Raw genomic sequence first — 26,048 nt, forward strand, 5'->3', positions numbered from 1 at the left:
CTCGCAGCGTTCTCCCGGGATTGCCCCCGGGCCGCCTCCAGCACAGGGCAAGCCTGAGGCTCGAGCTGGGCGGGCGCGCTCCTCTTTTCTCGCCTCAGACCTATTCTCGCCCTGCGCGTTTTGATTGCACTGGTTTATTTAGTAGTAAAAATAGTGATGCGGTTTCCTGCTGTAAAATTCGCGATAATCTACTCAGAGCTGAGGCACAGGTTTATTTTTGTGTCACCAGCAGAGACATTTCCTACACTGCTGTAAAACAGCGTGGGATGGTGGTTAAGCTACTCCGAGGAAACAATGCTCATTTTTCCATTCGCACGCTCGGCGATCTTGCTCCGCCGTCTGCGACCGCCGCTGTCCTCGCCCCTCCTCTCTACCTCTCCACGCTGGACTCTCCTGGGTGCCGTGGCTGGCTTTCGGCTCTTCCGGCAGTGAACATTTCAGGTGAACGGACCCGCCCCAAGGGTCCTCCCCACCCGGCATAGCTCTCCCTTGTCCCAAGCCTCGCACCCACGCCTCCCCCAGCAGCTGGACAGGAGCGCCAGCCTGGGAGACCTCCCGGCACCTCACCCAGATCCCACCTGACTCAGCCAGGTGACCCGTGAGTGTACGGGAGCGGCTGTAACGCCCAGACTCTGAGAGCCCCCGAGTGCGAGGCCTGAGGTTCATCCACCTGTCGCTTCGATGATTATGGGGACCGCCTGCCAACACCCCCACACACAAGCAGACGCACGCACCCTGGGAGTCCACGGTTTTCGTCGGGAGGGTATCTGTACTTAAGCCGTCAGGTAGCTCGCCACTGGTCCCCGTGACCCGACGTCTACAGTGGGGTGATCTTCCTGTGGGGCAGGCGTTTCGGGGTCCACGAGTCCGAGGAGCCCCGGGAGCGCTAGTGCCCGAACGTGCTGGCAGGCTCCTGGCCTGTCCCGAGCGAATCCATCCCGGTCTTGACCCACGGTCTCGGCTCTTTGGACTGGAGCAGGCGTGGGTGAGAGAGGGAAGCGCATACCTCCCGGCCGGAGCCGCAGACCCCGCTCGCTCCTCCACGCCTCCCAGTCAAGGCAGTCAACCCTCCGGTCTCTACCCAGGTGGCCCCGAGCGATTTTCTCTTCTCTGGTTCACCGGACAGGGATTCCGTTTTCGAACCCTGAGCTACCCTGGAGTGGTCCCGGTATAAGCCGCGGCCCCACCTGGGACGGGGACTCGCTCAGAGCTTTTTTGAGGTTCCCTCCGGCTGGAGAGAGGGCGCCTGCGACAGGGGAGTGTACGGCGGGACCCAGCGCCGCCTCCGCCTGTGCCCAGGCCTCCAAAGTGCGCGGTGCGGGGAAGACGGAGGCGGGAGCCGTCCCGAGACCCCCAGGGGGCCAGTCCTGCACCTGGGCAGCGCCCCCACTGTTCACTGAGGACTTGGGCTCATTTTCTACACTTCCGTTAACAGCAAGAATAAATCAGTCAGAAGGCCAGCATACCTTAGTTATATATTTTGTTTAAAATAAACTAAAATTTTGTTTTAGGCTGAAAGCGAATGTGACAGGTAGAGCCGTTAGTCCTGGGTCATGAATGTGGCCGTCTGCGCTTTTCCGTGTTAACTCCACAGGAAGAAATCAGACCTTGCAGCACGGAGGCGGCGGGGACCCGAAGGCCGAGGGCGCGCAGCCGCCAAGCGCAGAGCCGCAGACCAGAGCCTCAGCGCGCGCGTCGGGGAACGCCGCAAACAAACGCATGGCGGGAAGGGGCGCGGTAGTGCCATCGTCTGCCCCTGGAGAGAGGGAAGGAGACACGAGGGCGAGTCCCTAGCTGGAGTGGGAAGACCGGAGAGAAGCGGAAAGACGCTCCCGGGGAGCGCGCAGACGGAAGTGAGCGGGGTCGTGGGGAGAGGGCGCGCGGGGCCCAGGGAACCCGTGATGGAAAAGGAAGCCCGCAGTGGGTCTGACTCTTCAAGAGATAAGGAAGTGGTAGGAAAGTAGCCTTGCGCGGTGGGTATCTTAGAGGCAAAGAGAAAGTGACTCCGCCAGGCTCTGGCCTCCCAGGAAGGCGGAAGTAGGCTTGCCTATCTTCCACTTTTCTATCTTTAAGGAAATAATAGGAAAAAACGGAAGCAGGCCCCAGCGAGATTTGAACTCGCGACCCCTGGTTTACAAGACCAGTGCTCTAACCCCTGAGCTATGGAGCCAGCTGTGGGTTTTCTTTTGACACACAAGCAGTTGACGCTGTCGCCGGCGCCGCGCAGCCGCAGTCCGCTTAATCCTCGGCCGAGTTCTGTGGCTGCTGGACCCAAGCTCCTCCCACGGCCGCAGCCATCTTGCCCGTGCCTCCGTGGCACGGAACAGCCGTTAGTCCCGGCAGAGGGCTCCGCGAAGACGGTGCCGTCGTTGGGCGCGCGCGCGGGCGGGAGCTGTCAGGGCGGGGCGGCACCGCCGAGCTCCGAGCTGTGAGGACCGCCCCGGGCCTTGGGCGGGGCGGGGGCCAGGGAGGGGCGTGCGCAGGATTGGGGAGCACGTTTTGCGTCTTGCTGTGCGTGAGGAAGCGGGGCTCCAGGTCAAGGCTATGGAAAGGTCAGGGAAGGGTGTCAGTGCGCCCGTCCTGCAGGGAGTCCAGATCCGAGAGGTTAGGGCGGGACCTGGGGCGAGCTGGGCGGTGGGGGAACAGTGGGGTCATCCGGAGGTGGAGGCCCAGCGGGAGTGTGGGGCGGGGGCGGGGAATCAGGAGGGCCAGGTGTTTGGAGGCGCTGGGGTGGGAAGGGTCCAGGCGAGGTTGCGGGTGGGTGCTAGCCCCGTCTCACATTTGGATGAAGTAGGAAAAGGCAGCTTTTAGGGCACACCCTGACATGTTCTGTCAGGGCCCTTAAAGGGCCCACGGGCCGGAGGAGAGGGGAAAAGGATGAGGGCTCAGCCTGGCAAAGGACAGAAAGTGGTGGGTGTAGGAGGTGGACCTTGGTCTGGTGGCCTAGCCTGCCCTGTGCTCCCTGCAATGCCGGGTGACTTGGGTCACTGGGCGGCCAGGCCAGAGGTAGGCCCTTAGGTGCCCCCCATTCTGGATGCTGACGGTCCCTGTGAGGGTCTGGCGGCAGAGGTCTGCGCTTATGGCTCAGCAGCTAGGACTGATGGGTTGAATAAGAAGGGCCCAAGTTAGGCCAGTTGTTCTCACAGTCCCAGAGGTCCCTAGAGTTTATGATGCCCAGAGTCTAGGAGAGGGAAATGCACACACATGCCCTCGAGGACACCAGCATCCTGACATCCAAGTTACTGTACTGCCCTGGTTAGCAAGAAAGAACATCTGTTCCCTTCTCTATACAATTGTTACAGTAACTGTTGTTACATTTCTTAAGATACATAGCTATATATGTAGTCACTCTGCAAACACACACTCTCTGATAGACACAGGATCGCACTCATGGACACAAAAACGGAAAATAAACATGTGGACAGCTACTCCCAGTCCCCAGACCTGACCCTCATGTGACACCTTCACCAGACATGGTACTTTCTGGGACCTGTAATGTGTGTTGTGATGCCCAGCACATTTGTTGGATGGTACAAAGGGAATTATGATACTTAATCAAAAAGCCATACAAGCCAGATAACATTAAGGCTTAACGGTAACAATAGGTGATTCAGTTAGGAAATTAATGTTAGAGATCTGTTTTCCTTGTGGAAATCAGTGGTATTCAAATGCCTGAATTGGCTACCAGGTTTTAGAGCTGCTCTCCATGTATGAGCAGGACATAGGATTCACTCTCTGGAATGCTTCTGTAGGCAGGACTTTGAAATGACCCTGTCCTCAGCCTGGAGGATACGGTATTCTGATTGTCTGGTGCTGTGTCAACTGGGCCTGCCTCTGGGATAGTGTTGTGGCTGCCCCACGAGAACCCTATATGCCAGGTGAGCTTGAAGCACCTCAGAGACAGAGCACTGAAGCTCCATGACACAGGGCTATTCAGCTATCATTGCCCCTGTTTGCCAGCACTTCTGTCTAAATAACTTGTGTGGGACAGAATTAGGTCCGAGTCTGGTATTCTGTTCATCTAGCCTGGTAGCCAGGTAGCGAGAGAAGAAACTGTGGCCCTTGTGTAAATATGAGGTGGTCAGTATTTAACAACAAATCAACAGTAGGGTATGACCAGACTGACTTGGGTCTGTTTGCAACACCTGAACCTTATGCACATGCTCATAAATGCCCTCTCCAAAATACACACACACACCCCCAAGAAAGGTGAGATACAAATACACACTCCTCCCACACAGAAACATGCATGCTCATTCACTCTGGCGGAAACCCTGATCACACTTACGCTCCTGCACTCAGATCTAGGGAGTAGAAAATGGGCCAAGCCAACTCCAAAGACAGCTCATAGTCTTCATTTTCATCTCCTCACCCCCTTCCCAGGGGAGCGCTGAGCAGGGAGCAGCCCACTGCCACCCATCCAGAAGCCCAGCTACCCAGAAGCTGGAGAACAAGTAGACAAGGGGCTGAGGCTGGCCAGGGGAATGCCCTCCAGGGCATGGGCTGAGAAGGCCTTGGCACCAGGGTGCTCTGCTGTTGGCATTTTCCTGAGTCCGTCAGGAGCATATTTGTGCTCTGTGCGTTGTTTAGAGCTGGCTGCATCTTTAAAATTGTAAGTGCCAACTTGTGTTTTGTGTTTCAAAGTTCCAGAAGCAAAAACAAAAAAAGTTCGGGTACAGCGGCTCACACCTGTAATCCCAGCTCTTAGGGAGATGGAAACTGGAGGATCACTTGAGGCCAGGAGTTCAAGACCAGCCTGGGCAACATAGCAAGACCCAGTCTCTTAAAAGAAAATTAAAAAGAAAGAGTAAATAAAGTTCCAGAAGCTTTGCTCTCCTTATCCAAGCAGCGTTTGTACTTTGGCACTGGAAAGTGTGGGAGTCAGGTGTTTGTGAGAGCACGTGTTGGTTGTCGCATTGGTCAGGATGCACCCATCACTCTGTATCCTCTGGCTAAGGAGTGCTGGAGAGCCGTGATGCCCACTGGCTGTTGTCCCGGGCTTGTCCCTCAAAGACGGGACAGATGGCTCCTTCCAGTTCTGGCCCAGACTGTCCTCTGAGCTGGGAGCACAGGGATCCTCCCTGAGTAGATGACCTGTCAGGTCAGCTGGATCCAGAGGTCCCACAACTTCTCAAGGCAGAGCTGGCAGCTGTCCAGAAGGCAGCAGCCATGATAACAAACGTGGTTGGCCCAGGCCCAGACCTGTCCCCTGGCAACAGAGAACAGCAGGACTGGCTTTGACATTGTTTTAGGGAGCCAGGCACCCTTCCCAGTCAGGGCAGAAGCCCCCTGGAGAGCTGGGCTCCTGACCTCACCGGCCTCCACCTCCTGTAGGCTCTGGCCAAATCCACATGTGACCTCAGGAAGGGAACACCCTCAGGAGTCCAAAGCCCCTGTTCCCCTGCTCGGTTGGCCACAGTCACTCTCCTGCCTCGGGGTTGTGTCTGTAGCAGGCTCTCTTGGGCAGCAGGGGTCAGGAGCACGGAGGGCAGACCCAAGACGGACCAGGCATCTCTGGGGAGGCGACATCCCCTCCCACCGGCAGCCCAGAGACAGGAGCTCCCCAGCAGTGCCCCTCAAGGCCAGATTCGCAAGTAGGTGCCCGTGGAGCAAACAGAGAAAAGCGGGAACACGCGCTCCTGGAAGTTGACGCGGAAGGTGTAGAGGTGGCGCATGTCCTCCACAGCGTAGAAGGACACGGCTCCCACCTCCAGGTCCAGGGCCACCCGCACGCGCGACAGGTGCCCGCAGCTGAGGGGCGACCGCTCGGGGCTGGTCACGGCCCAGTACTGGCCGCCGTTGAGCTGCAGGGCCCAGACGCCCTCCTCGGGAGTGAAGGGCGTCAGGCCCTTTCGGCGCACGCTCTCGCGGGCCACGCCAAAGGCCCAGCCGTCCTTAGAGCCCACCTCCACCTCCCAGTGATGCCGGCCCGAGGAGAAGCCGCAGGACGCCAGGACGCGGGTGTTGGTGTCGAAGCGGCAGGGGTGGTTGGGCAGGTCCTGGGCCCGCTCGCCGAGGCGCACACTCTTAAGATCCAGAGAGAGGATGAGGCGCGGGTTGGCCGTGTCGGGATCCAAGGTGAGCTCCACTGCAGACAGAGACAGGGAGAAATGTCCCCACGCAGCCAGGCCCCTGGCACAGTCTTTGCAGGGCCGCGCCCGACCTTGCTTTGCAACCTGCCTGCCTTTCCCTCTAGAATCCCCCCAGCACCCAGCGCCAAGGCCCAACCAACCCCCACGCTCTGCCTCCCAGATATTTTGCTTCCCCCTGCCCCGACCACTCAACAAGTACTTACTGAAATCAAACAAATGCAATGTGTGGGCCTGGTTTGAACCCCAATTCAACAGATGGGGATATTTGAATGCTAGACATTGGAAAGAATCATTAATCTGTCCAGGTGTGAGGACTGCTTTGTGGTTATGTTTTACAAAGTCTGTTTCTTTAGAGATAACACACTGAGGTATTTATGGCAATGATATGTTGTCTCTGATGCTTTAAAGTAATACAGTAGGCCGGGCGCAGTGGCTCACGCCAGTAATCCCAGCACTTTGAGAGGCCAAGGTGTGTGGATCACGAAGTCGGGAAATCAAGAACATCCTGGCTAACATGGTGAAACCCCGTCTCTACTAAAAATAAAAAAATAAAATAAATTAGCCGGGCGTGGTGGCGGGCGCCTGTAGTCCCAGCTACTCGGGAGGCTGAGGCAGGAGAATGGCGTGAACCCGGGAGGTGGAGATTGCAGTGAGCCGAGATCACGCCACTGCACTCCAGCCTGGGCGACAGAGCAAGACTCTGTCTCAAAAATAAAAATAATAATAACAATAATACAGTGGAGGCCGGGTGAGATGGTGCACAGCTGCGATACCAGCACTTTGGGAGGCCGAGGCCAATGGGTCACATGAGGTCAGAAGTTTGGGACCAGCTTGGGCAACATGGCGGAAAACTTGTTTTGTATTTTCTCTACTAAAAATACAAAAATTAGCCCGGCGTGGTGTTCTGTGCCTGTAATTCCAGCTGTTTGGGAGGCTGAGGCATGAGAATCGCTTGAACCCAGGAGGCAGAGGTTGCAGTGAGCAGAGATCAGGCCACTGTACTCCATGATCTCACTCCAGAGCAAGACCCTGTCTCAGAAAACAAAATAATCCCACAGGAAGTGGATAGCAGTGTCTATGAAAACTGTGGCCACTAATTGATCACTGCGGATGGTGAGAGATGGGTATGTAACATTCTTTACACTCTTCTCTCTACTTTTGAGTATGTTTGAAATTTTTCATAATAAAAAGTTAAGGCCAGGTGTAGAGGCTCATGCTTGTAATCCTAGCACTTTGGGAAGCAGAGGTGGGAAGACAGCTTGAGCCCAGGTGTTGGAGACCAGCCTGGGCAATATAGTGAGACATCCGTCTCCACAAAACATAGAAAATTTAGCCAGGCATGGTAGTGTGCTCCTGTAGTCCCAGCTACTCGAGGACGCCGAGGAGAGAGGATCGCTTGAGCTTGGGGGGTGGAGGCTGCAGTTCCACTGCACTCCACCCTGGGCAACAAAGCGATACCTTGTCTCAAAAAAAAAAAAAAAAGTTAAAATATGTACACTTACTGTGAGCACTACTGCGATTCAGGCCCTGGGGGTACCACAGAGTATCAGAGTAGTCCTGCCTGCCTGCAGCTTCCTTCCCACAGGGAGAGGATTGAGGATAGATTATAAACATAGAAGATGAGAGGGACCAGAAGAGCAGGCTGTAACTTCAAGCAGAGTGGCCAGGGAAGACCCTCACTGAAAAGGGGCATCGAGCAGACAGATAGAAAGAAGGCAAAGAAGCAGGCCACACGACTGGCTGGGGAAAGCATGCTCCAGGTAGGGGCCTGGGGTGGGGGAGCCTGGCAGTGCAAAGGCCCCGGGATGGGTGTGTGCTTGGTACACTGAAGGAACAGCAAGGAGGATGTGTAGCTGCATGGAGTAGAAGGGGTGTGCAGTGAGGCCAGATCCCTTGGGCCCTTGAGACCACCGTGGGGACTCTGACCTTTACCAAGTCAGAGGGGCTGTGGCAGGGCTCTGAGCAGAGGAGGGCCTGGTCTCACTCAGGTGGTTTAGGTGGCACCCAGACACACTCTGACTTAGCTCAGACATCAGCATCAGGAATATGTGCCCTCCCCTCCCCTCCTCTGGGTGTTGGATGCCACACATTCCAGAGCTTTGCAAGAGTAAAAACGATATTCCTTCCAGTCTTTAGCTTCCCCTTGCTTTCCTGGTCCCCTGTATACACCCCATTCCCAGGAGAGGTTTCCATCCATCTTGGAGTGGGGACCGGGTAGAGGCTCACCCAGGTGGCCGAGAAGCCTTTCCCAGTCTGAGTATCTCGAGGTACAGGGCATTCCTGCTCCTAACCAACCTGCAGCATTTGGGCCAACATCTGAGGGTGTCAGAGCTCCCAGGATGGGGAGGGGGTGGTGTGGGGGAGGGGACAGAGGAACAGGGTTGCTGAGGTGGGTGGGCTGAAGGAACCGACCATATGCAAAACCCTGAGATGGTCACGAGCAGGGAGTAGGATCTCTGTGTGGCAGACAGTCCATACTCGCCATCACAGCACCATCCCTACCTTTCTCCTCTTTCTCCAGCTCTCCCCGAAGGTCCTCTGAGGAGGAGAAACAAAGCAAGGCGTGCATGAGCGACACGGGAGATTATATGGCAAGGTCACCAGCTCTTTATATCCCAACTGACTCATTCATTCCCCAGAGACTCCTAAGGCCAAGAGTGAACGTGCAGGCACAGGGCCAAGCATGGGGAGCGGGGGGCAGGGGGCCCATACCCAAGCATTCTAGCTCTACCCAAGTGGCTCTGAGCTGAGCTCCCCTGCACAGCTCTCTTCCTAACCCCAGTCCCCCAGCAGTACCCCTCTACCCCATCTGTCCCCTTGAGAAGCGGCATGCCCTGCGGGGGCCTGACTAGATTTGCCACCACAGCCCCTACACCAATCTGGCCATGGCACAGCCAGCTCCTATTTTCACACACAGCTTCTGGAAAGCACACCCAGGGACCCCTGAGCTACCAGGAACCCTCCACCACCACTGCACTATGTGGCCCAGCTCGGCGCCCAGGCCCCTACCTTTGAACTTCTTCAGCATCCCTTTTAAGACAAAGGTCTTGAGAGAAACATTCCAGACTTTATTCTTCATCTCAGAAGAGACTGTGGTTGGCTTGGGGCCAGGCACATTGCTACACCTGCAGGACAAGGGCTCTGAGAAGGGCCTGTGTGCACCGTTTTGCTCCCACAGGCTGTGACAATTAGGATGGCGCGGTCCTCTTGGCAGAAAGAGGTAGAAAAGGGAGAGCCAGACCTCATGCAGAAGAACCCATGGCCAGGCAGGTGGGCGTTTGTCTCGGAAGGTCCCCGGGCAAGCCAGTCGGGGGATCAGGAGGTGAGAGGTCAGGGGACAGGGAATAAAGACAAGGCTCAGTGAAAAGGGAAGAAGCAACTTAGAGAGGCCCCAGGAGCTGTGAGGTCACTCACCTGCTCAGCGTGCTTTTGAATTCCTGGAAGGAAAGATAGAGGAAACCAAATCAGCATCAGGTAACCTCCATTCAACTCTGAGAAACAAAGCTTGCCCCTTGCTGTGCCTCCCAGATGTAAGCATAAGCAGGTGTGCCACGCCTCACTGCCTGCGTGGGCTTCAGGGGCAACAGCTTCCGGTGGCTGCTGGCTGCAGGGTGTCTCACCCACGCAGTGGACCTCTCACCCTTTGCCACGACTCTTCACATGCTTTCTTTCTATCTTTGCTGCTTTCTTAGTTACAGAATCATCACTGGAGCTATCCCATGGGACCCAGTGCTGTGTGTGTCCTGGAAACCACCTGAGGGAGGTCACAGCCCTTATGCACCTACTGCTCACTCAGCCCCGTAATGACTGTTCTTAACCCATCTGTGGATTGTGAAGTTTATCTAGTTGTTTATAACTTTTTTTTAGCGAAATAGAATAGAAAACATCAAAGTGCATACGTGTAGCAAAGGTATTATTTTCTGAGACTTTTGTCTCAAGCTTGTGATTCTGAAATACGATATATATTATTGTGGCTCATAGTCAAGAAAGTTTTCACATCCCTCTAGACCTCCAACCCCAGGAAAATCAGGGCACTTCTCTCCAGTCCCCTTCAGCTCCAGATCATGTGATTCTCCTAGACCCCCCCAGGACTGACACTGTTCTCTAGCTGCTGGTCCTGATGCCTTAGGATAAATGACTCGAGCCCCTGGCTGAGCCAGACTTACCTGGAGAAAGTCAAGGTCAGGCTTTTGAGCTGTCTCCTGGATCTGGCTGCTGAGCTTGGACAGCTGGGTGATCTCAGCCCCGAGCTGGGCCAGGTTCTCATTCTGCTTCTGTGCCACCTCCCGGGACAGTTCCTCCAGGCGGCCTAGCAGCCGACCCTCCTGCTCCACCAGGAAAGCCCTCAGTGCCTGGAACTCTGCCCCCACCTTCTCCTGCTCCGCTGCCATCTGTTTCTGTCCCAGGAGGAGAAGTTGGAGAGGGACTTGAACATGGAGACATAACATTTGGCCAGTGGCCTGAGTCATCCCACAGGGCAAGGCTTCGTCCCTGTCACTGCTGGGGGATCGGAGACACACCCACCTACGCACGCAGTGCATGCTCTATTGTCAGTGTCCCAGCTCCGAACAAGCTGTAGTCTGGACACATGCTCTTTTCTTCCCTGCCACAGATGCACCCACACATGTCTGTGGACCTGTGCTCCATCACCTAAACCAAGGCAGCTTCATACTCCCCCCAGAATTACGCCAAGCTGCAGCTTCCTCACTTGAAAAGCAGAAGGGATAAATTAGTGCCTCCTGGGGCAACCATAGGATTAAACTGAGATTGCTTTTTCTTCCTCAAGCACATTTATTTCATCACCCTCAAACTTTCACACTTCACTTTCTTTTTAAAGGCCATCTTTCCTGTTTAGCAGTTATAATGGTAACACATGCGCAAAATACAAAACTTGGGAGATGTGGGAAAGTAGAAAGAAGGAAGAAAAGTCCGATGCCAGTGACCAGAGGTAGCAGCACACCCCCAAGGAACGAAGTGAGAATATGTGGCATGCAAGCTTCGTATTCTGTTCTTTCCATTAACAGCATACACCGGATTCTTTACTCGAGTTTTCAGATGCAGACTCATGCCCTGATCTCTTGATTTTTTATGTGAACACACGTTTGGCACTCAATATGTCCCACCAGGAAGTTCCTCTTCCTTAAAACTCCTGGGCGGAGGAAGGGAGTCCTGTGAAGTTGGGAGACCTGGGTTCAAGGTGTCCTACAATGCCCCCACCTTTCCTTCAGCTTCCAGGCAGGCTGCAGTAGCCCGGAGCGCCTTACGGATATTAACTCCCTCAACCCTGATGGCAGCCCAGTGGGGAGGGTGCACTTCCCTTCAAGTCTTACAGGTGAGGAGACAAAAGACAGACACATCACCAGGAAGTGTTAAGCCAGGCTTCTCGGCCAGTTGCCTCACAAGGAGGTAGCACAAGTGAAACAGTATTTGCCAAAATACTCTAAGCCAGGGTTTCCCAACCTTAACACAGTTGACATTTTGGGCCAGATACTTCTTGGTTGTAGGGGGCTGCCCTGTGCCTTGTAGGACATTTAGCCGCCCCTCTGGCCTCTACCACTAAATGCCAATAGCATCCCTATCCCATTGTTGACAACCAAAAATATAGTATCTCCAGACTTTGCCAGATGTCCCCTGGGGTAGGAGCATTTTCAAATAAGAGCATTCCTTCTCCCTTTTGTGTTGCAGCAATAGTTGGGCTCTACCTCTGATGTTTCATTAAGCAGGGTTTTGTAAATGAGACAAGCGTCGTAAATCCAGAAGTATTTTATTGCTGCAAAGAACAGGTGGAGCTCACACCTGTCATCTCAGCACTTTGGGAGGCTGAGGGGGGCAAAGTCAGGGGAGAAGGTTGCTTGAGCCCACGAGTTCCAGACCAGCCTGGGCAACACAGGAGACTACCCCCAACCCCAGCTCTACAAAAAATAAATTAAAAATTAGCCGGGTGTAGTAGTGCACACCTGTAGTCCCAGCTACTCAGGAGGCTGAAGGGGGGGGATCGCTTGAACGACTCCAGCCTTAGTGACAAAGTGAGACTCTGTCTAAAAGCAAAACAAAACAAAACAACAACAAAAACGAATGTGGGGGTGGATGGATGGATGTTGGGAGAGGACAGAGGTGGAAGGTGTTAAGCAAGGCCTGGGGACTCCGGTCAGAGACTGTGAAGCTGCCGCCGGTGCCAGGGAAGGCCCTCTGGTTCCTGGATGTCAACCAGTGGGGGAAGAGCTGCATTGGGAGTCATTTCCCCAGTGGAGGAGGGATGAAGCTCTAGAGGGTGAGCTCTTCCTCATGGAGGAAAGTGAGTGATGAGGTAGGAAGGTCTGGGATGCACACTGGGTGCAGGCATAACAGATATAGTTGAGGGTCTGGAAAGGACCCTAGGGTGTCTGAACTCCAGGCTCCTCCTCCACCGCTCCTGACATTGAGGATGGAAGGGTCCTCTAGTTCACCTTCCTTCAATTCCCTGCCTTGACAGGCCCTAGTAGATCCTTTCATTCTTTCTTTTTTTTTTTTTTTTGAGATGGAGTTTCACTCTTGTTGCCCAGGCTGGAGTGCAGTGGCATGACCTTGGCTGACCACAACCTCTACCTCCCGGGTTCAAGCAATTCTCCTGCCTCAGCCTCCCGAGTAGCTGGGATTACAGGCATGCGCCACCACGGCAGGCTAATTTTGTATTTTAAGTAGAGATGGGGTTGCTCCATGTTGGTCAGGCTGGTCTGAAATTCCCAACCTCAGGTGATCCGCCCACCTCGGCCTCCCAAAGTGCTGGGATTACAGGCGTGAGCCACCCTGCCCGGCCTCATGTTTGCTTATCTTAACCAAAATGAGCCCTCGTTTCACTTTCCTGTTCTACCCTAAGGAAGATAAAATATCATTCCAACTTGGGGTAGAGGCAGGTGCCAGTACCCAAGACCCTGGGCTGTGCAGCAGGGGCTACTGTAAACCCAAGACCCTAAACTTCCTCCCTCTGCCAGAGCCAGGGAGCAGCTCTGACGCCCTCTAGCCCCTTCTCCGTTAGCCTCGATTTCAAATAAAAACACTGTGAACATGAAATTTTTTTCACTACTGTTTTGTTGACAAAACATGCCATGAGGCTCTTTATTGTATTAATATTCCTACTTATTGAATATCCATGTTTCTCTGCAGAAATAGTAATGTGTTCCATTACAAGATGCTTCCGCAGGCCCTAACTGGTATGTTACATAATATCAGAGTGACTGAACGTCCTGATTCGCTGGGACAGCTCCAGTTTAAGCCAGTTGTTTTGCAATAATTATTTTAGCACTCCCTTTCACTTTAAAAAGCAATGGTTTCTACAATAATTATGTGGTCACCCTATATAATATGCACTCTATTATCTTTCTGAAATCGATTCTGCGGTTCCATAGCACACACTCCAACACCACACACACCGAGCCCTGGTGCTGAGTTCTCAGGCCTCTATAATCTCCCACGGGGGGCCTGCGGGTGCCTGGCTCACCAGCAGCTCCTTGCTCTCCTTCTCTTCCGTGGACCGGAACACCTCACAGTCCTCCAGTTCCTTCTTCAAGACCCTCAGCCTGGACTCCAAGAGCTCCTGTAGGTGAAGGGAAACAGTGTAAGGTGGGGGTGAGGGGCTTCTGGAAACCCCCACCTCTGCCTTCCTGGAGCCAGCCAGGAGAAAGGGAAGGCCCTGCTCACTGAGGGGGAGGCCGGGTAGAAGTCATCTCTACAGGCTACAGGTTACACTGCGAGGTGACTCTGAAGGTCTCGGGATCTTGGCTTCCCCAAAAGCATCTGCTGGACCAGCCAGACTGAAAACACAAGCTCCAGCAGCCTTACCCCTAGTCGTCTCCTCTACTCTCCGCCCCACCACCAGGAAGCCCCGTGGCTGGGAGAGTTGGAGCAGGATAGGCCAGCAAGGAGAGACTGGGGACTGCCGCCCGAGCCTCCCCGCCCCGCCCTCACCCCTGCACACACCCTCGCTGAGGCTCAGCGAGAAAATAGCAAAGAAAGGGCCCCCAGAATCGACAGCGTTGGCATAGTCAGACGGCTCTAGGTGCGCGGCTTAACCCGGGAGCCCCCTCCCTGGACATCTTGGCGAGGTCCTCTCAATCAGTTCCACGAGGTGGGGACTTTGAGCAGAGCCCGCTTCGGGGAAAGAGATAAGAGTGGGGGCAGCGGCTGCGTGGCTGTGCCGGAGACTTCCCGCGGGCAGAGAGCTGCGGAGACGCAGACCAGGCTAGAGGCTCTGAACAGACAGGAAGAACATCGCCAAGTCCGTGGGGGACGTCGCGCAGGCGGCCCAGTATCTGGCCCAGAGGGAAACGCAGTGGGGGTGGGGTGGGGGTATTGGTGATGTTGGGGGTGACAGAGAACCGCGCTCAGCCCGGGAACCAGCGCTGGGCTTCCTGGAATAGGAGAAAGAAGGGAGGGGCTCACCCGGGCCTCCTGATCGACAGGCTGTTCTCTGCACCGCGTGCGCGGGAGCGCGGGACCAAGTCAGGGGGTCCCGGGGACCCACGGGGTGGGTGGGGGCTGCGCTCACCTTGGCCTCCTGCACCGCCTCGTCCAGCGGCAGCACGGCGTGCTCGCGGTGCTCGCGGGCGCGGTCGCACACCACGCAGATGGCGCGTCCGTCGTCCTGGCAGTAGAGCTTGAATGGTTCGCCATGCTGCCCGCAGCGGGCAGCCGCTGCCCGGGCCGCGGCCGCCTGGGACCCGTGCTCTCCCGGGGCGGCCGCGGGCAGGCTGAAGCGCCGCAGGAGCGTGGCCACTGCCGCCAGCTGCCGGTTGGGCCGCAGCTGACTGGGGCGCGCGGGCTCGCGGCACTGCGGACAGGGCAGTGGGAAGGGGGGCGCGCGGGTGGCGGCCCCAACAGACCCCGCGCCCGGGCGCTCCCAGCAGCGCCCTATGCAGGCGCGGCAGAAGCTGTGGCCGCACTCGACGGACACCGGCTCACGAAAGAGCTCTAGGCAGATAGAGCACGTCGCCTCGCCCTGCAGCTCTGCCGCCAGCGCTAGAGCCTCGGCCCCGGTTCCGGGGCCGGTCCGCGGTCCCACAGCCGCCATGCGCGCTCTCCGCGCACCCAGATCTGGTCGCGCCTGGGCGGCCACTGGACCTCACAGGACGCGGAGCTGGGCGCCGAGGGCCCACTGGGAGAGGAAGGGCGGGGCTGCCACTGGGCAGGCAGAGACTTGAGCCCCGGGCCGCGCCCGGCTGGGAGCCGGGAGGGGAGGCGCACGTTGACTACGGGCCGGGAGGCACTGGGCCATTCAAGTGCGGGACAGCGCCCTGCGCCCCGGATCTGCGCTCCACCAGCCCCCGCCCTGGCCAGCGGCCTCTCCCCCTCGCCCCCGTCCCTCAGACTCTCCAGGCCGCCCCAGCCTGACCCAGTCAGCCGCGGGAAACGGGCCGCGACAGGTGGGCGCACAAATGCTGCCAGCGCCACTCCCGGTTTCCGACCGAGGCCGACCCAGCATCGCCGGGGCAAGGGCCTGGCGCTCGGGCCACGGTGTCAGGTTCCGCCAGCGCAGGTTCGCCCCGGCCCTGTGCTGAGTTAAATTTAGAGACTGGAACCTGGTCCTGTCCCCTCACACTCAAGCGTGGCCTTGTATCCATTCCATTACCTTTTCTGCGACTGTCCTCCGGCTTCTTTACTCTTTACTTAGTATTTGAACACATAATACATTTATAATTTCCCATTTTATTCAGTATTATCCCCCCCCACCGCAAACACACACACACACACACACACAAACCTCAGCGCTCTCTTGTCCCCCAGCTGTCTCCACAGCCCCGCAGCAGAGCTGCCTGTGTTATCCGCTTCCACACCCTCTCTCCTCGCTCACTCTGGAGGCCACTTGGATCAAGCTTCCGCCCGCATCCTCCTCAGAAACCGCCCTTGCCAATGTCACCGGGAACTTCAGCAATTCTCACCCAAAGGCGAAGACCTCGCCTCACCTCATCTGCCCCCGGATGCTCCCTCCTTCCGGACTTCCCTTCTCAGGGCCTTCCAGGACCCTGTGTCCCCGATCTTCTTGCTGTTCCTGAACCCCGTGGCCTCTGCGCTGGCTGTTCCCCTTGCGTGGACCTCTTTTCTCCCACCACCTGCATGCTCCCTCCCACCTCATTCAGGTCTTGTTTCAAACGTCTCTGCCCACGGAGCCCGCCCCGAACGCGCACACTGTGTAAAGTCGTCTCTTAGCGCGCTCCCTTCTCAGGGCCGGCTCTGTGCCCGCACTCTATCTCCTCTGGAATGTCAGCTTTAAGATGGACTGTACTAGGTTTGTTCACGGCTGAATCCTGTTTTTAGAGCAGTTCTTGGCAAGCTCAGTAAGGTTTTCTTGGATGAAACTTGGTTCAAAATTCAAAAGAGGAGCCGCAGTTCACGGTGGAAAGTAGGCCCATCGCCTGTGTCCCAGTCCTTTCTTCATCCCGAGCAATCAACTTTACAATTCTGGATTACGTTAATCAAATATTCCGTATTTTATTGCCTCAACCCCCACTTTTAAAAAACAAAACGTAGCATCCTGCACAATTTTCCTTTCTTCTCTTTTTCAGGTCACAGTTCATTTTTGGCATCGTGCCTGATGATTTTCTCTCCTTTTTCCGCCGCTGCTCCCAGGTGCTTAGCCGGGCCTAATTCTCTCTCTTGGAATCCCTTGGTCAAGACCCGCTGGTTTGGAGTCGGCGGAGGACCCTGGAACAACTCTTGGCCCTGCGATGCCGGGTTTTTGCAGCGGCTGAGACCCAGCGCGTACCGGTTGCCTTCCACTCCCGGTGTCCTGAGTTAAGCGACGAATAGGGACCATCTGGGAGAGTTGTTGAGAGCAGGTGGGGATGTAGCTCAGTGGTAGAGCGCATGCTTTGCATGTATGAGGCCCCGGGTTCGATCCCCGGCATCTCCAGTGTCGTTTTGCACATTCAATTATTGTTTTCGATTTTCCTTTCAAATTTTGAAATCCAGCATGTTTGCAGAGCGCCAAGAAAAAACCCAGAGGGTGGAGTTTGCGGAGTAGAAAAAGACCGCGGCGGCCCCTGCCCTCCTCTGGGCCCCATTGTCTTTCCCTCCTGTTTAAAAATCCACACGGTACTTGACCGGGTGTGGTAGCTCACGTCTGTAATCCCAGCACTTTGGGAGGCCGAGGCGGGTGGATCACGATGTCAGGAGTTTGAGGCCAGCCTGACTAACATGGAGAAGCCCCGTCTCTACTAAAAATACAAAAATTAGCCGGGAGTGGTGGCACGCACCTGTAATCCCAGCTACTCAGGAGGCTGAGGCAGGAGAATGGAATGAACCCAGGAGGCGGAGGTTGCAGTGAGCCGAGATTGCGCCACGACACTCCAGCCTGGGCGACAGAGCCGCAGTTCGTGGTGAAAGGTAGGCCCATTTTTTGACAGAGTCTTCTCTGTTAAAAAAAAAAAAAAAAAAAAAAAAAAAAAATCCACACGGTGAGAGCTCCAGTGGCGTCAGGGTGCACGTTTCTCCATCTCCGTGCCGTGAGCTTCATCGCGGGTAGAAAATGGCTTGGTCGCTGGTAGGGTAGAAGGGGCAGGAAACGGACGTAAGTGGGAGGGACGGTCAGGCACTGACGGCAGAGTTTGAATTTCCCAGGAGCCGAGGCACTTTAGTAGTTTTATCACACTCCAAATAAATCCAAGTTCAAACCCGCAGTTGAATACAGTCCGACTCTGATCTAGAATGAAAAATTGTTTAGATGCGGTTATCGGGCGCCCGGCTAGCTCAGTCGGTAGAGCATGAGACTCTTAATCTCAGGGTCGTGGGTTCGAGCCCCACGTTGGGCGGCAACTGGTCGTTTTAGTCCTAAATCTACGACTACTAGCCATACCTAAAAATATATTATAAGTAGACCAGCTCTTAGGAAAATAATCTGCTCTGAAGTCTTGCACTTCTGTGTGTGTAATACTCTTGCGGGCGCTCCACTGTTCATTACCCATTATCTTGCGATACAATTACGATTTAAAACTGTGGTAAAATATGCCCAACAAAATTTAACACTTTTTAACTGTACAGTTCTGTAGCATTAAATACATTTAAATGGTTGTGCATCAGTCTCCAGTCCTTTTTCCTGTTTCCCAGATGAAACTCTGAACCCATTCAGCATTAACTCTCCATTCCCCTCTGCCCACAGACGCTGGCAACCACCATTCTACTTTCTGTGTCTTTGAATTTGACTCCTCCAGATACCTCATATAAGATGAATCGTGCAATATTTCCTTTTTAAATTGTCTTATTTCACTTAATGTCTTCAAGACTCATCCTTATTGTAGCATGTGTCAAAATTTCCATCCTTTTAAAGCTGATTAGCATTCCATTGCACATATATACCACATTATCCATTCATCTGCCAATGGACACTTGGTTCCTTCCTCCTTTTGGCTACCGTGGATAATGCAGCTATGAACATGAGTGTACAGATATCTGTTTGAGTTTAGGCTATTTTTTTAGAGTATACATCACAAAGTGAAATTACTAGGTCATATGGCATTTCTGTTTTTGTGGAAGTGTCATACCATTTTCCACAGAGGCTACATCACAAATGAGCTTTAAAAAACATCTTTCGGCCTGGCGCGGTGGCTCACGCCTGTAATCCCAGCACTTTGGGAGGCCGAGACGGGCGGATCACGAGGTCAGGAGATCGAGACCATCCTGGCTAACACGGTGAAACCCCGTTTCTACTGGAAAAAAAAATACAAAAAATTAGCCGGGCGTGGCGGGCGCCTATAGTCCCAGCTACTCAGGAGGCTGAGGCAGGAGAATGGCGTGAACCCGGGAGGCGGAGCTTGCAGTGAGCCAAGATCGCACCACTGCACTCCAGCCTGCGTGGCAGAGCAAGACTCCGTCTCAGAAATTAAATTAAATTTAAAAAAAACATCTTTCGGCCGGGCCCAGTGGCTCACGCCTGTAATCTCAGCACTTTGGGAGGCCGAGGCGGGTGGATCGCCTGAGGTCAGGAGTTCGAGATTAGCCTGACCAATATGGTGAAACCCTGTCTCTACTAAAAATACAAACATTAGCCGGGCGTGGTGGCACGCGCCTGTAATCCCGGCTACTCGGGAGGCAGAGGTTGCAGTGAGACGCGATTGCGTCACTGCACTCCAGCCTGGGCGACAGAGCAAGACTCCGTCTAAAAAAAAAAATTAAAAAATACAAACGGGCGTTGTGGTGGACGCCTATAATCGCAGCTACTCGGGAGTCTGAGGCAGGAGAATCACTTGAACCCAGGAGGCAGAGGTTGTAGTGAGCTGAGATGGCGCCACTGCACTCCAGCCTGGCGGACAGAGCGAGATTCCGTCTCAAAAAAAAAAAAAAAAAAAAAAAAAAAAAAAAAAAAGCCGGGCACTGTGGCTCACGCCTGTAATCCCAGCACTTTGGGAGGCTGAGGCGGGTGGATCACGAGGTCAGGAGATCGAGACCATCCTGGCTAACACAGTGAAACCCCGTCTGTACTAAAAACACACAAAAAAATAGCCGGGCGTGGTGGCGGGCGCCTGTAGTCCCAGCTACTCGGGAGGCTGAGGCAGGAGAATGGCGTGAACCCGGGAGGCGGAGCTTGCAGTGAGCAGAGACGGCGCCACCGCACTCCAGCCTGGGCGACAGAGCGAGACTCCGTCTCAACAACAACAAACAAAACAAAACAAAACAAAACCCAAAACAAAAATCTTTCGGCTGAGCGCGGTGGCTCATGCCTGTAAATCCCAGCACTTTTAGGAGGATTGCTTGAGGCCAAGGGTTCGGGAGCAACCTAGCCAGACCCTCATCTTTAAAATAAAAATTAAAGAACATTAAAATATAAAACAGAATTCAGTGAAAAGTGTTTAACTCCCCCTTAAAATTTCAATTTTATATTTTTGTACATATTCCAGAAATTTTGATGCAAGTAGTTTTTTCTTTGGGGGGGGGGGCTGGGTAAGGAGGGGGAACAGAGTCTCTTGATCTGTCGCCCAGACTGGAGTGCAGTGGCGAGATCTTGACTCACTGCAACCTCCACCTCCCGGGTTGAAGCGATTCTCTGCCTCAGCCTCCCGAGTAGCTGGGACTACAGGTGCCTGCCACCACGCCTGGCTAATTGTATTTTTAGTAGAGACAGGGTTTCACCATTTTGTCCAGGCTGGTCTCGAACTCCTGAACTCAGGTGATCCGCCCGCCTCGGCCCCTCAAAGTGCTGGGATTACAGGCGTGAGCCACAGCGCTCGGCCTTTTTGTTTATTTTGTTTTTTGACAGAGTCTGTTGCCCAGGTTGGAGTGCAGTGGTGCAATCTCAGCTTGCTGTAACCTCTGCCTCCCGGGTTCACGCCATTCTCCTGCCTCAGCCTCCTGAGTAGCTGGAACTACTGGCGTGTGCCACCACACCCAGTTATTTTTTTCTATTTTTAGTAGAAACCAGGTTTTGCCCTTTTGATCAGGCTGGTCTTGAACTCTTGGTCTCAAATGATTGCCTGCCTCAGCCTCCCAAAGTGCTGGGATTACAGGTGTGAGTCACTGTGCCTGGCTGATACAAGCGGAGTTTTATTTTCCTGTATTTTATACAAAATTTTGTATTGTATGATTGTGCTATATTTTTAAGATTTTTTTTTTTTTTTTTTTTTTTAAGTAGGAGTTTCGCTCTTGTTGCCCAGGCTGGAGTGCAATGGCACAATCTTGGCTCATCGCAACCTCCGCCTCCCAGGTTCAAGTGATTCTCCTGCCTCAGCCTCCCTCGTAGCTGGGTAGCTGGGATTACAGGCATTTGCCACCACGCCCAGCTAATTTTGTATTTTTAGTAGAGACGGGGTTTCTCCGTGTTGGTTAGGCTGGTCTCGAACTCCCGACCTCAGGTCATCCGCCAGCCTCCGCGTCCCAAAGAGCTGGGATTACAGGCATGAGCCACTGCGCCCGGCCTATTTTGAAGACCTTTCTATTTCAAGACATAGAACATATCCTCGATCTTTTTTTACAGCTGCTCAATATTCCACTGTTGATGAATCATCTTTTATTTAACAGATCACTTAATGGATGGGCATTTACATTGTTTCCAATTTTTTTGTTGTTACGATCAATGCTACAGTTAAGCATGTAGCAATTGTCATTTTGCACTTTTGCACTTTTTTATCTGTGGAGGTAATTGCCAGAAATGAGATTTGTTGCATCCAGGTTTATATGCAAGTAATTTTGTAAAAATAGATAAATCGCCCTACTGTAGAACCTACAGTCTGATATTACCTCCCACTAGCCATGAATGAGATTGCCTATTTCTCCAAGGTCTTGGGGGAAACGGGCTGCCTGGACAACAAATTTAAGCGTGTGACTCCCCCACTTAAAATTGCTGGAGTCCCTCACTGCCTGCCTGCAGGATAATACCCACTGGAGGGCGTGCAGGGTGCCACCTGGAGGGGAGAAGGACCCTCCCCGCCCCTTTACATCACACAGGAATCTACTCAGATAAAAGATTTTGAAGAGTACAGTGTCACTTTCATTTGCGGTTCTTAATCCAATTCTATATGGCAGCGTCGTTTTTTCTCTTTTCAGGCCTGTTTCTGAAGAAGCCATCATATTCTCTTCACTTGCAAAGCCAGGACACCATTAGAAAGGCCTGCTCTGTTATTTCTTACTCTGCACATCTTCTTCCTTGGACAGGAAGAATCCAACCAGACATAAGAAATAAAATGTATATGTCATTTTCCATTTGATCTTGGTGTCCTTTGGGGCATGTATAAATTATTAGAGCACAGATGTGTTTGGTGATGTGGTCTACAAGAATGATTACATATAATTTATATGTAAATTATTAATCAACCATTCCGAATGTTTTCATTTAAAAGCCTCATTTGAAGCAGAAAATTATCTTCAGGTTTAATATATTCATGGCTGTTATCTAATCTAACTAGTCTAAAAATATTCCAGTATCTCTTTCTTTACCAGTCACTGGTTTCTCTTTACTGAAGTTGAGGAAGTCTTTCTTCTAGGATCTCTGTGGTAGCATCAGGGAAGATGGCTCAGCTGCCATCAAATGCTCACTTCACTGTTTCGTTGCTGTTTATATCATATCACATTGGATTAAAGGTGCAAGTCCCTCAGGTAAAAGGCAGGCCTCAGTCACATGCTGGTGTTCTGGAGAATGTGAGTTTTGAGCACGAAGGAAGCTGAAGTGTCAACTAGGGCAACCTAACTCTGGAGGACTGCTTGCAATAGGAAGAGTGGCCAAAAAGATGACCCAGAATGGCCCGCTCTTCCATTCTGTGTTGGGACCAACTGGAGTAGAGCCATAGGATATTCTGGGAAATGTCCCTGCTTATCACTGTCATTTGAGATGTATAATATCTAAGGGTGCGGGGCGGGGGGCGCTTCTGAATATAGAAAAGAATACATGCTTGCTTTGTGATTAATATTCAATTTATTAGAGTTGCAAATGTTAAGGCCTAGTTTTTCTGAAGGCTTTAAATTCAGCTTACAGATATTGCTGTTTTTCTATAAAGCTATCATTTTTTGAAACAGCTAGAACAATCCCTTTCGTTAGTTCCCTCATTAACTTTCCTTAGTTAATGGTTCCCTCATTAACTAAGGCTATCAAACGGAGGCATTCCGAACGGCTAAGCAATTGGTAATCTTTTCTTATATATTTTAAATTACAATTATGAATTTTATGCTTATGAACCCTCATTGGCTGGACAAGGAGACAGGAGACAGACATTAGGTCACAGCTGGCAGTGGAGAGCTGGTATCCGAATTTCATCTGCTCTTACAGACTCCCTGCTTTAACCCCTAACCCATAGCACTTTCAGAAATCCTGGGAGTATTGTTCATTTGAAATCTTCTGAATAAAGCTATGTACTAATTTGTCTCTCTTTCACAGTTCTGCACTGAGGCCTTACTGTGTGCCTCATTAGCCTGGAAGTCCAGTAAGATAGCAGATCCAATGTCTTCCACTCATTTTTCAATCTGTTTGCAAAACAAAAACAGCAGCTGGTGTGGATGGAGTCATGAGAATGCATATCCAAGGAAGTAGACCTGTGGCTCCTTACCTCCCCACACCCAAGGTCTTCCCTCTTGAGCACACCAGTCTCACTCCTACTTCATAGTATGTGACCTTCCTCTGCTTCCTCTCTCCCAAGAACCTGTTCTCCAGATCTTTGGAAGGCTGCCTCTCTCTTTTCCTGGCTCAGCTCAGTGTCACCTGTTCTGCCGCCTCATTCCTGGCCCCTCTCTATAATGCCGTCTTCTGTTTACCTGCCACTCTGCCACGTTGCCCTCTTTAATTTTGTCACAGTCCTTACTCTCTGAGGTGGTTTCTGTATCTGCCTGTTGTTTCTTATTTAAATCACCTGTCAGAAAGTGAACTCCAGGCGGGCAAGGACCTGATCTATCCCTTTTTACGGCAATATAAATGAATAAATAAATGAGATGTCATTTTAACAGTGCACACCACAGGTTGGTTTCGAGGATGCAATGAATCAATGCGAGTCTAGCACATAGGACAATGCCTAGAACGGTGGTGTGTGCCTTTAATCCCAGGAGGGCTGAGGCAGGAGGATTGGATTTCTTAAGCCCAAGAATTCAAGGTCAGCCCTAGCAACATAGGGAACCTCTAGACTCATCAAAGAAAATGTAAAATAAATAAATAAATAAAAGGACAGTGCCTAATCCCTAGTAAGGGTTCAATTAATGAAATTTGTAGCTGTTAGTATGATTCCCTAAACCTCAAAAGGTTATAGAGTATCAGAACAGCCACAGTGAAAGGGAGACGGTCAGTGATGAGACTACAGAGGAGAAGTCCATGAAATCTATGAGGATTAGAAAGAAAAGAGCCAGTGGGTTGGAGATGGATGGAGACAGGGATAAAACAGGAATAGTGGGAGAGTGAGAGTTGTTGAAGCTGGGAGATGTGTATTTGGACTTTCATTACACCTTTTTCTCTCTAAATTTTGAGACAAGGTCATGCTCTGCTGCCCAGGCTGGAGTGCAGTGGTGCTATCTCGGCTCACTGCAACCTCCTCCTCCCAGACTGAAGCCATCCTCCTACCTCAGCCTCCTGAATAGCTGGAACTACAGGCGCCAGGCTAATTTTTCTAGAAAAGATTCTGTATTTTCTACTTTAAAATAGAAAAAAAGAGAGAAAATAATTTTGTATTTTTTGTTTTGTCATGTTGCCCAGGCTGGTCTCAAACTCCTAGGCTCAAGCAATCCACTCACCTTGGCCTACCAAAATGCTGGGATTATAGGTGAGAGCCACCATAACTGGCCTACAATTGCTTTTGAGTGAGAGGTTAAAAATCTAAGTAGATAATTTGGTAGGGAAATGATGTTGGAGTTTATTTGAAAAAAAAAAAAAAAAAAAAAAAAAGGCCGGGCGCGGTGACTCACGACTGTAATCCCAGCACTTTGGGCGGCCAGGTGGGTGGATCACCAGGTCAGGAGTTGGAGACCAGCCTGGCAAATATAGTGAAACCCCATCCCTACTAAACAAAAATTAGCTGAGTGTGGTGGCGCGTGCCTGTAGTCCTAGATGCGCGGGAGGCTGAGGCAGGAGAATCTCTTGAACCCAGGAGGCGGAGCTTGCAGTGAGCCAAGACTGTGCCACTGCACTCCAGCCTGGGCAACAGAGCAAAACTCTGTCTCAAAACAAAACAAAACAAAAAAGCAAAGACCTAGCAAAGCTGCAAGTCAGTAGAACTCTGGATGTGAGTTCGCCTCCTTCAAACTATTTCTCTAGGGCACCTGCAAGTGAGGGAGCCAGGAGCTTTGACTCCATGCACTGTCCTGGCACCCGGAGTGGGCTCTTTTATTCTTCACTGAAAAAAAACCCCTCAAACTTCCTGAATATTCTCCTGCATCATAGGGTAGAGGAATTTTAGACAGGCCAAAGCAGAATTTGGAAACAGGGGTGCTTTCAAATACTCAGGACAATGCTGAAAAGACAAAGAGCCATGGCAAAGGGGCGCCCACCAACAAGCAGCTGCAATTCAAGCATCAAAAAGAGAGTAATAGCACTGAGTTCCAGTTAACTGAAACAAGATGAGTTAAGGAAAGCTGTAAATCCATAATGACAAAGTGGCATTGTGTAACCTAGAGCCAGCCACAGTGGCTGAGACCTGTAGCCCAATCAACTTTGGGAAGCCTCTAGGAGGATCCTTTGAGGCCACCATCCACTCCATGTTTCTAAAATATATATATGTATTTTTATATAAAATATATAGCATATATAATATATAATAAAAATATATAATATAATATAAATATATTATATATAATATAATATAAATATATTATATATAATATAATATAAATATATTATATATAATATAATATAAATATATTATATATAATATAATATAAATATTATAATATATAATATAATATAAATATTATAATATTATATATAATATAATATAAATATAAAATATATTTGTTATTTATATAATAATTTAATATATTATATAAAATAGAATATATTCATTATTTATATAATAAATATAGAATATATTCATTATTTATATAATAAATATAGAATATATTCATTATTTATATAATAAATATAGAATATATTCATTATTTATATAATAAATATAGAATATATTCATTATTTATATAATAAATATAGAATATATTCATTATTTATATAATAAATATTGAATATATTCATTATTTATTTAATAAATATAGAATATATTCATTATTTATATAATAAATATAGAATATATTCATTATTTATATAATAAATATAGAATATATTCATTATTTATATAATAAATATAGAATATATTCATTATTTATATAATAAATAATGAATATATTCATTATTTATATAATATATTCATTATTTATATAATAAATATATAATGTATGTGTTATTTATGTAATAGATTTATTATTTGTGCAATAAATATATAATATATAAATATATAATATATTTTATAAATATATATAATATATATTTAGAGATGTGGAGGGGGCGGTGGTCTCAAAGGGTCCTCCCGGAGG

At 51.2% G+C, this 26,048-nt stretch overlaps 1 protein-coding gene, 2 long non-coding RNA genes and 3 other non-coding genes across 9 annotated transcripts; 3 read left to right on the forward strand and 3 right to left on the reverse strand.

The window, feature by feature from the left end:
* Positions 1–1,456: 1,456 nt before the first annotated feature.
* Positions 1,457–2,320, reverse strand: LOC104006671 (uncharacterized). The gene is made up of 2 exons (XR_680519.5): positions 2,154–2,320; positions 1,457–1,756 (listed from the first exon to the last, which is right to left on the reverse strand). It is a non-coding gene; the product is annotated as an uncharacterized LOC104006671 (long non-coding RNA).
* TRNAT-UGU (transfer RNA threonine (anticodon UGU)) lies at positions 2,098–2,170 on the reverse strand. The gene has a single exon. It is a non-coding gene; the product is annotated as a tRNA-Thr (tRNA).
* On the forward strand, positions 2,302–4,840 carry LOC112209255 (uncharacterized). Its single transcript, XR_002944008.3, has 2 exons — positions 2,302–2,604; positions 4,645–4,840. It is a non-coding gene; the product is annotated as an uncharacterized LOC112209255 (long non-coding RNA).
* On the reverse strand, positions 4,340–16,883 carry TRIM7 (tripartite motif containing 7). 4 transcript variants are annotated; one of them, XM_063811768.1, is made up of 8 exons: positions 15,829–16,053; positions 13,770–13,882; positions 13,570–13,665; positions 10,259–10,489; positions 9,507–9,529; positions 9,102–9,217; positions 8,595–8,630; positions 4,340–6,088 (listed from the first exon to the last, which is right to left on the reverse strand). In XM_063811768.1, the coding sequence occupies exons 4-8, from the start codon at positions 10,481–10,483 to the stop codon at positions 5,577–5,579; spliced, it is 912 nt and encodes a 303-aa protein (XP_063667838.1). In that variant the 5' UTR covers positions 10,484–10,489; positions 13,570–13,665; positions 13,770–13,882; positions 15,829–16,053; the 3' UTR covers positions 4,340–5,576. The 4 variants fall into 4 exon arrangements, with proteins under 4 accessions (XP_063667838.1, XP_016809988.1, XP_063667839.1 ...); XM_016954499.4 differs by lacking the exon at positions 13,770–13,882 and having other exon boundaries at positions 14,617–16,883; XM_063811769.1 differs by lacking the exon at positions 13,770–13,882 and having other exon boundaries at positions 15,829–16,037.
* A 22-nt stretch (positions 16,884–16,905) lies between these two features.
* Positions 16,906–16,977, forward strand: TRNAA-UGC (transfer RNA alanine (anticodon UGC)). Its single transcript has one exon. It is a non-coding gene; the product is annotated as a tRNA-Ala (tRNA).
* An 825-nt stretch (positions 16,978–17,802) lies between these two features.
* TRNAK-CUU (transfer RNA lysine (anticodon CUU)) lies at positions 17,803–17,875 on the forward strand. Its single transcript has one exon. It is a non-coding gene; the product is annotated as a tRNA-Lys (tRNA).
* The last annotated feature ends 8,173 nt before the right edge of the window (positions 17,876–26,048 follow it).

Source organism: Pan troglodytes, chromosome 4, assembly GCF_028858775.2.
Source record: "Pan troglodytes isolate AG18354 chromosome 4, NHGRI_mPanTro3-v2.0_pri, whole genome shotgun sequence".
Lineage (NCBI taxonomy): Eukaryota > Metazoa > Chordata > Mammalia > Primates > Hominidae > Pan > Pan troglodytes.

Excerpts from the sequence above, each read along its gene's own strand:
- TRIM7 (XM_016954499.4), bottom strand. The coding sequence starts at position 15,138 with ATGGCGGCTGTGGGACCGCGGACCGGCCCCGGAACCGGGGCCGAGGCT. Across the intron at positions 13,666-14,616 it reads AGGCGGTGCAGGAGGCCAAG|GAGCTCTTGGAGTCCAGGCT; the intron begins GTGAGCGCAGCC and ends CTTCACCTACAG. Across the intron at positions 8,631-9,101 it reads GATGCTGAAGAAGTTCAAAG|AGGACCTTCGGGGAGAGCTG; the intron begins GTAGGGGCCTGG and ends TCTCCTCCTCAG.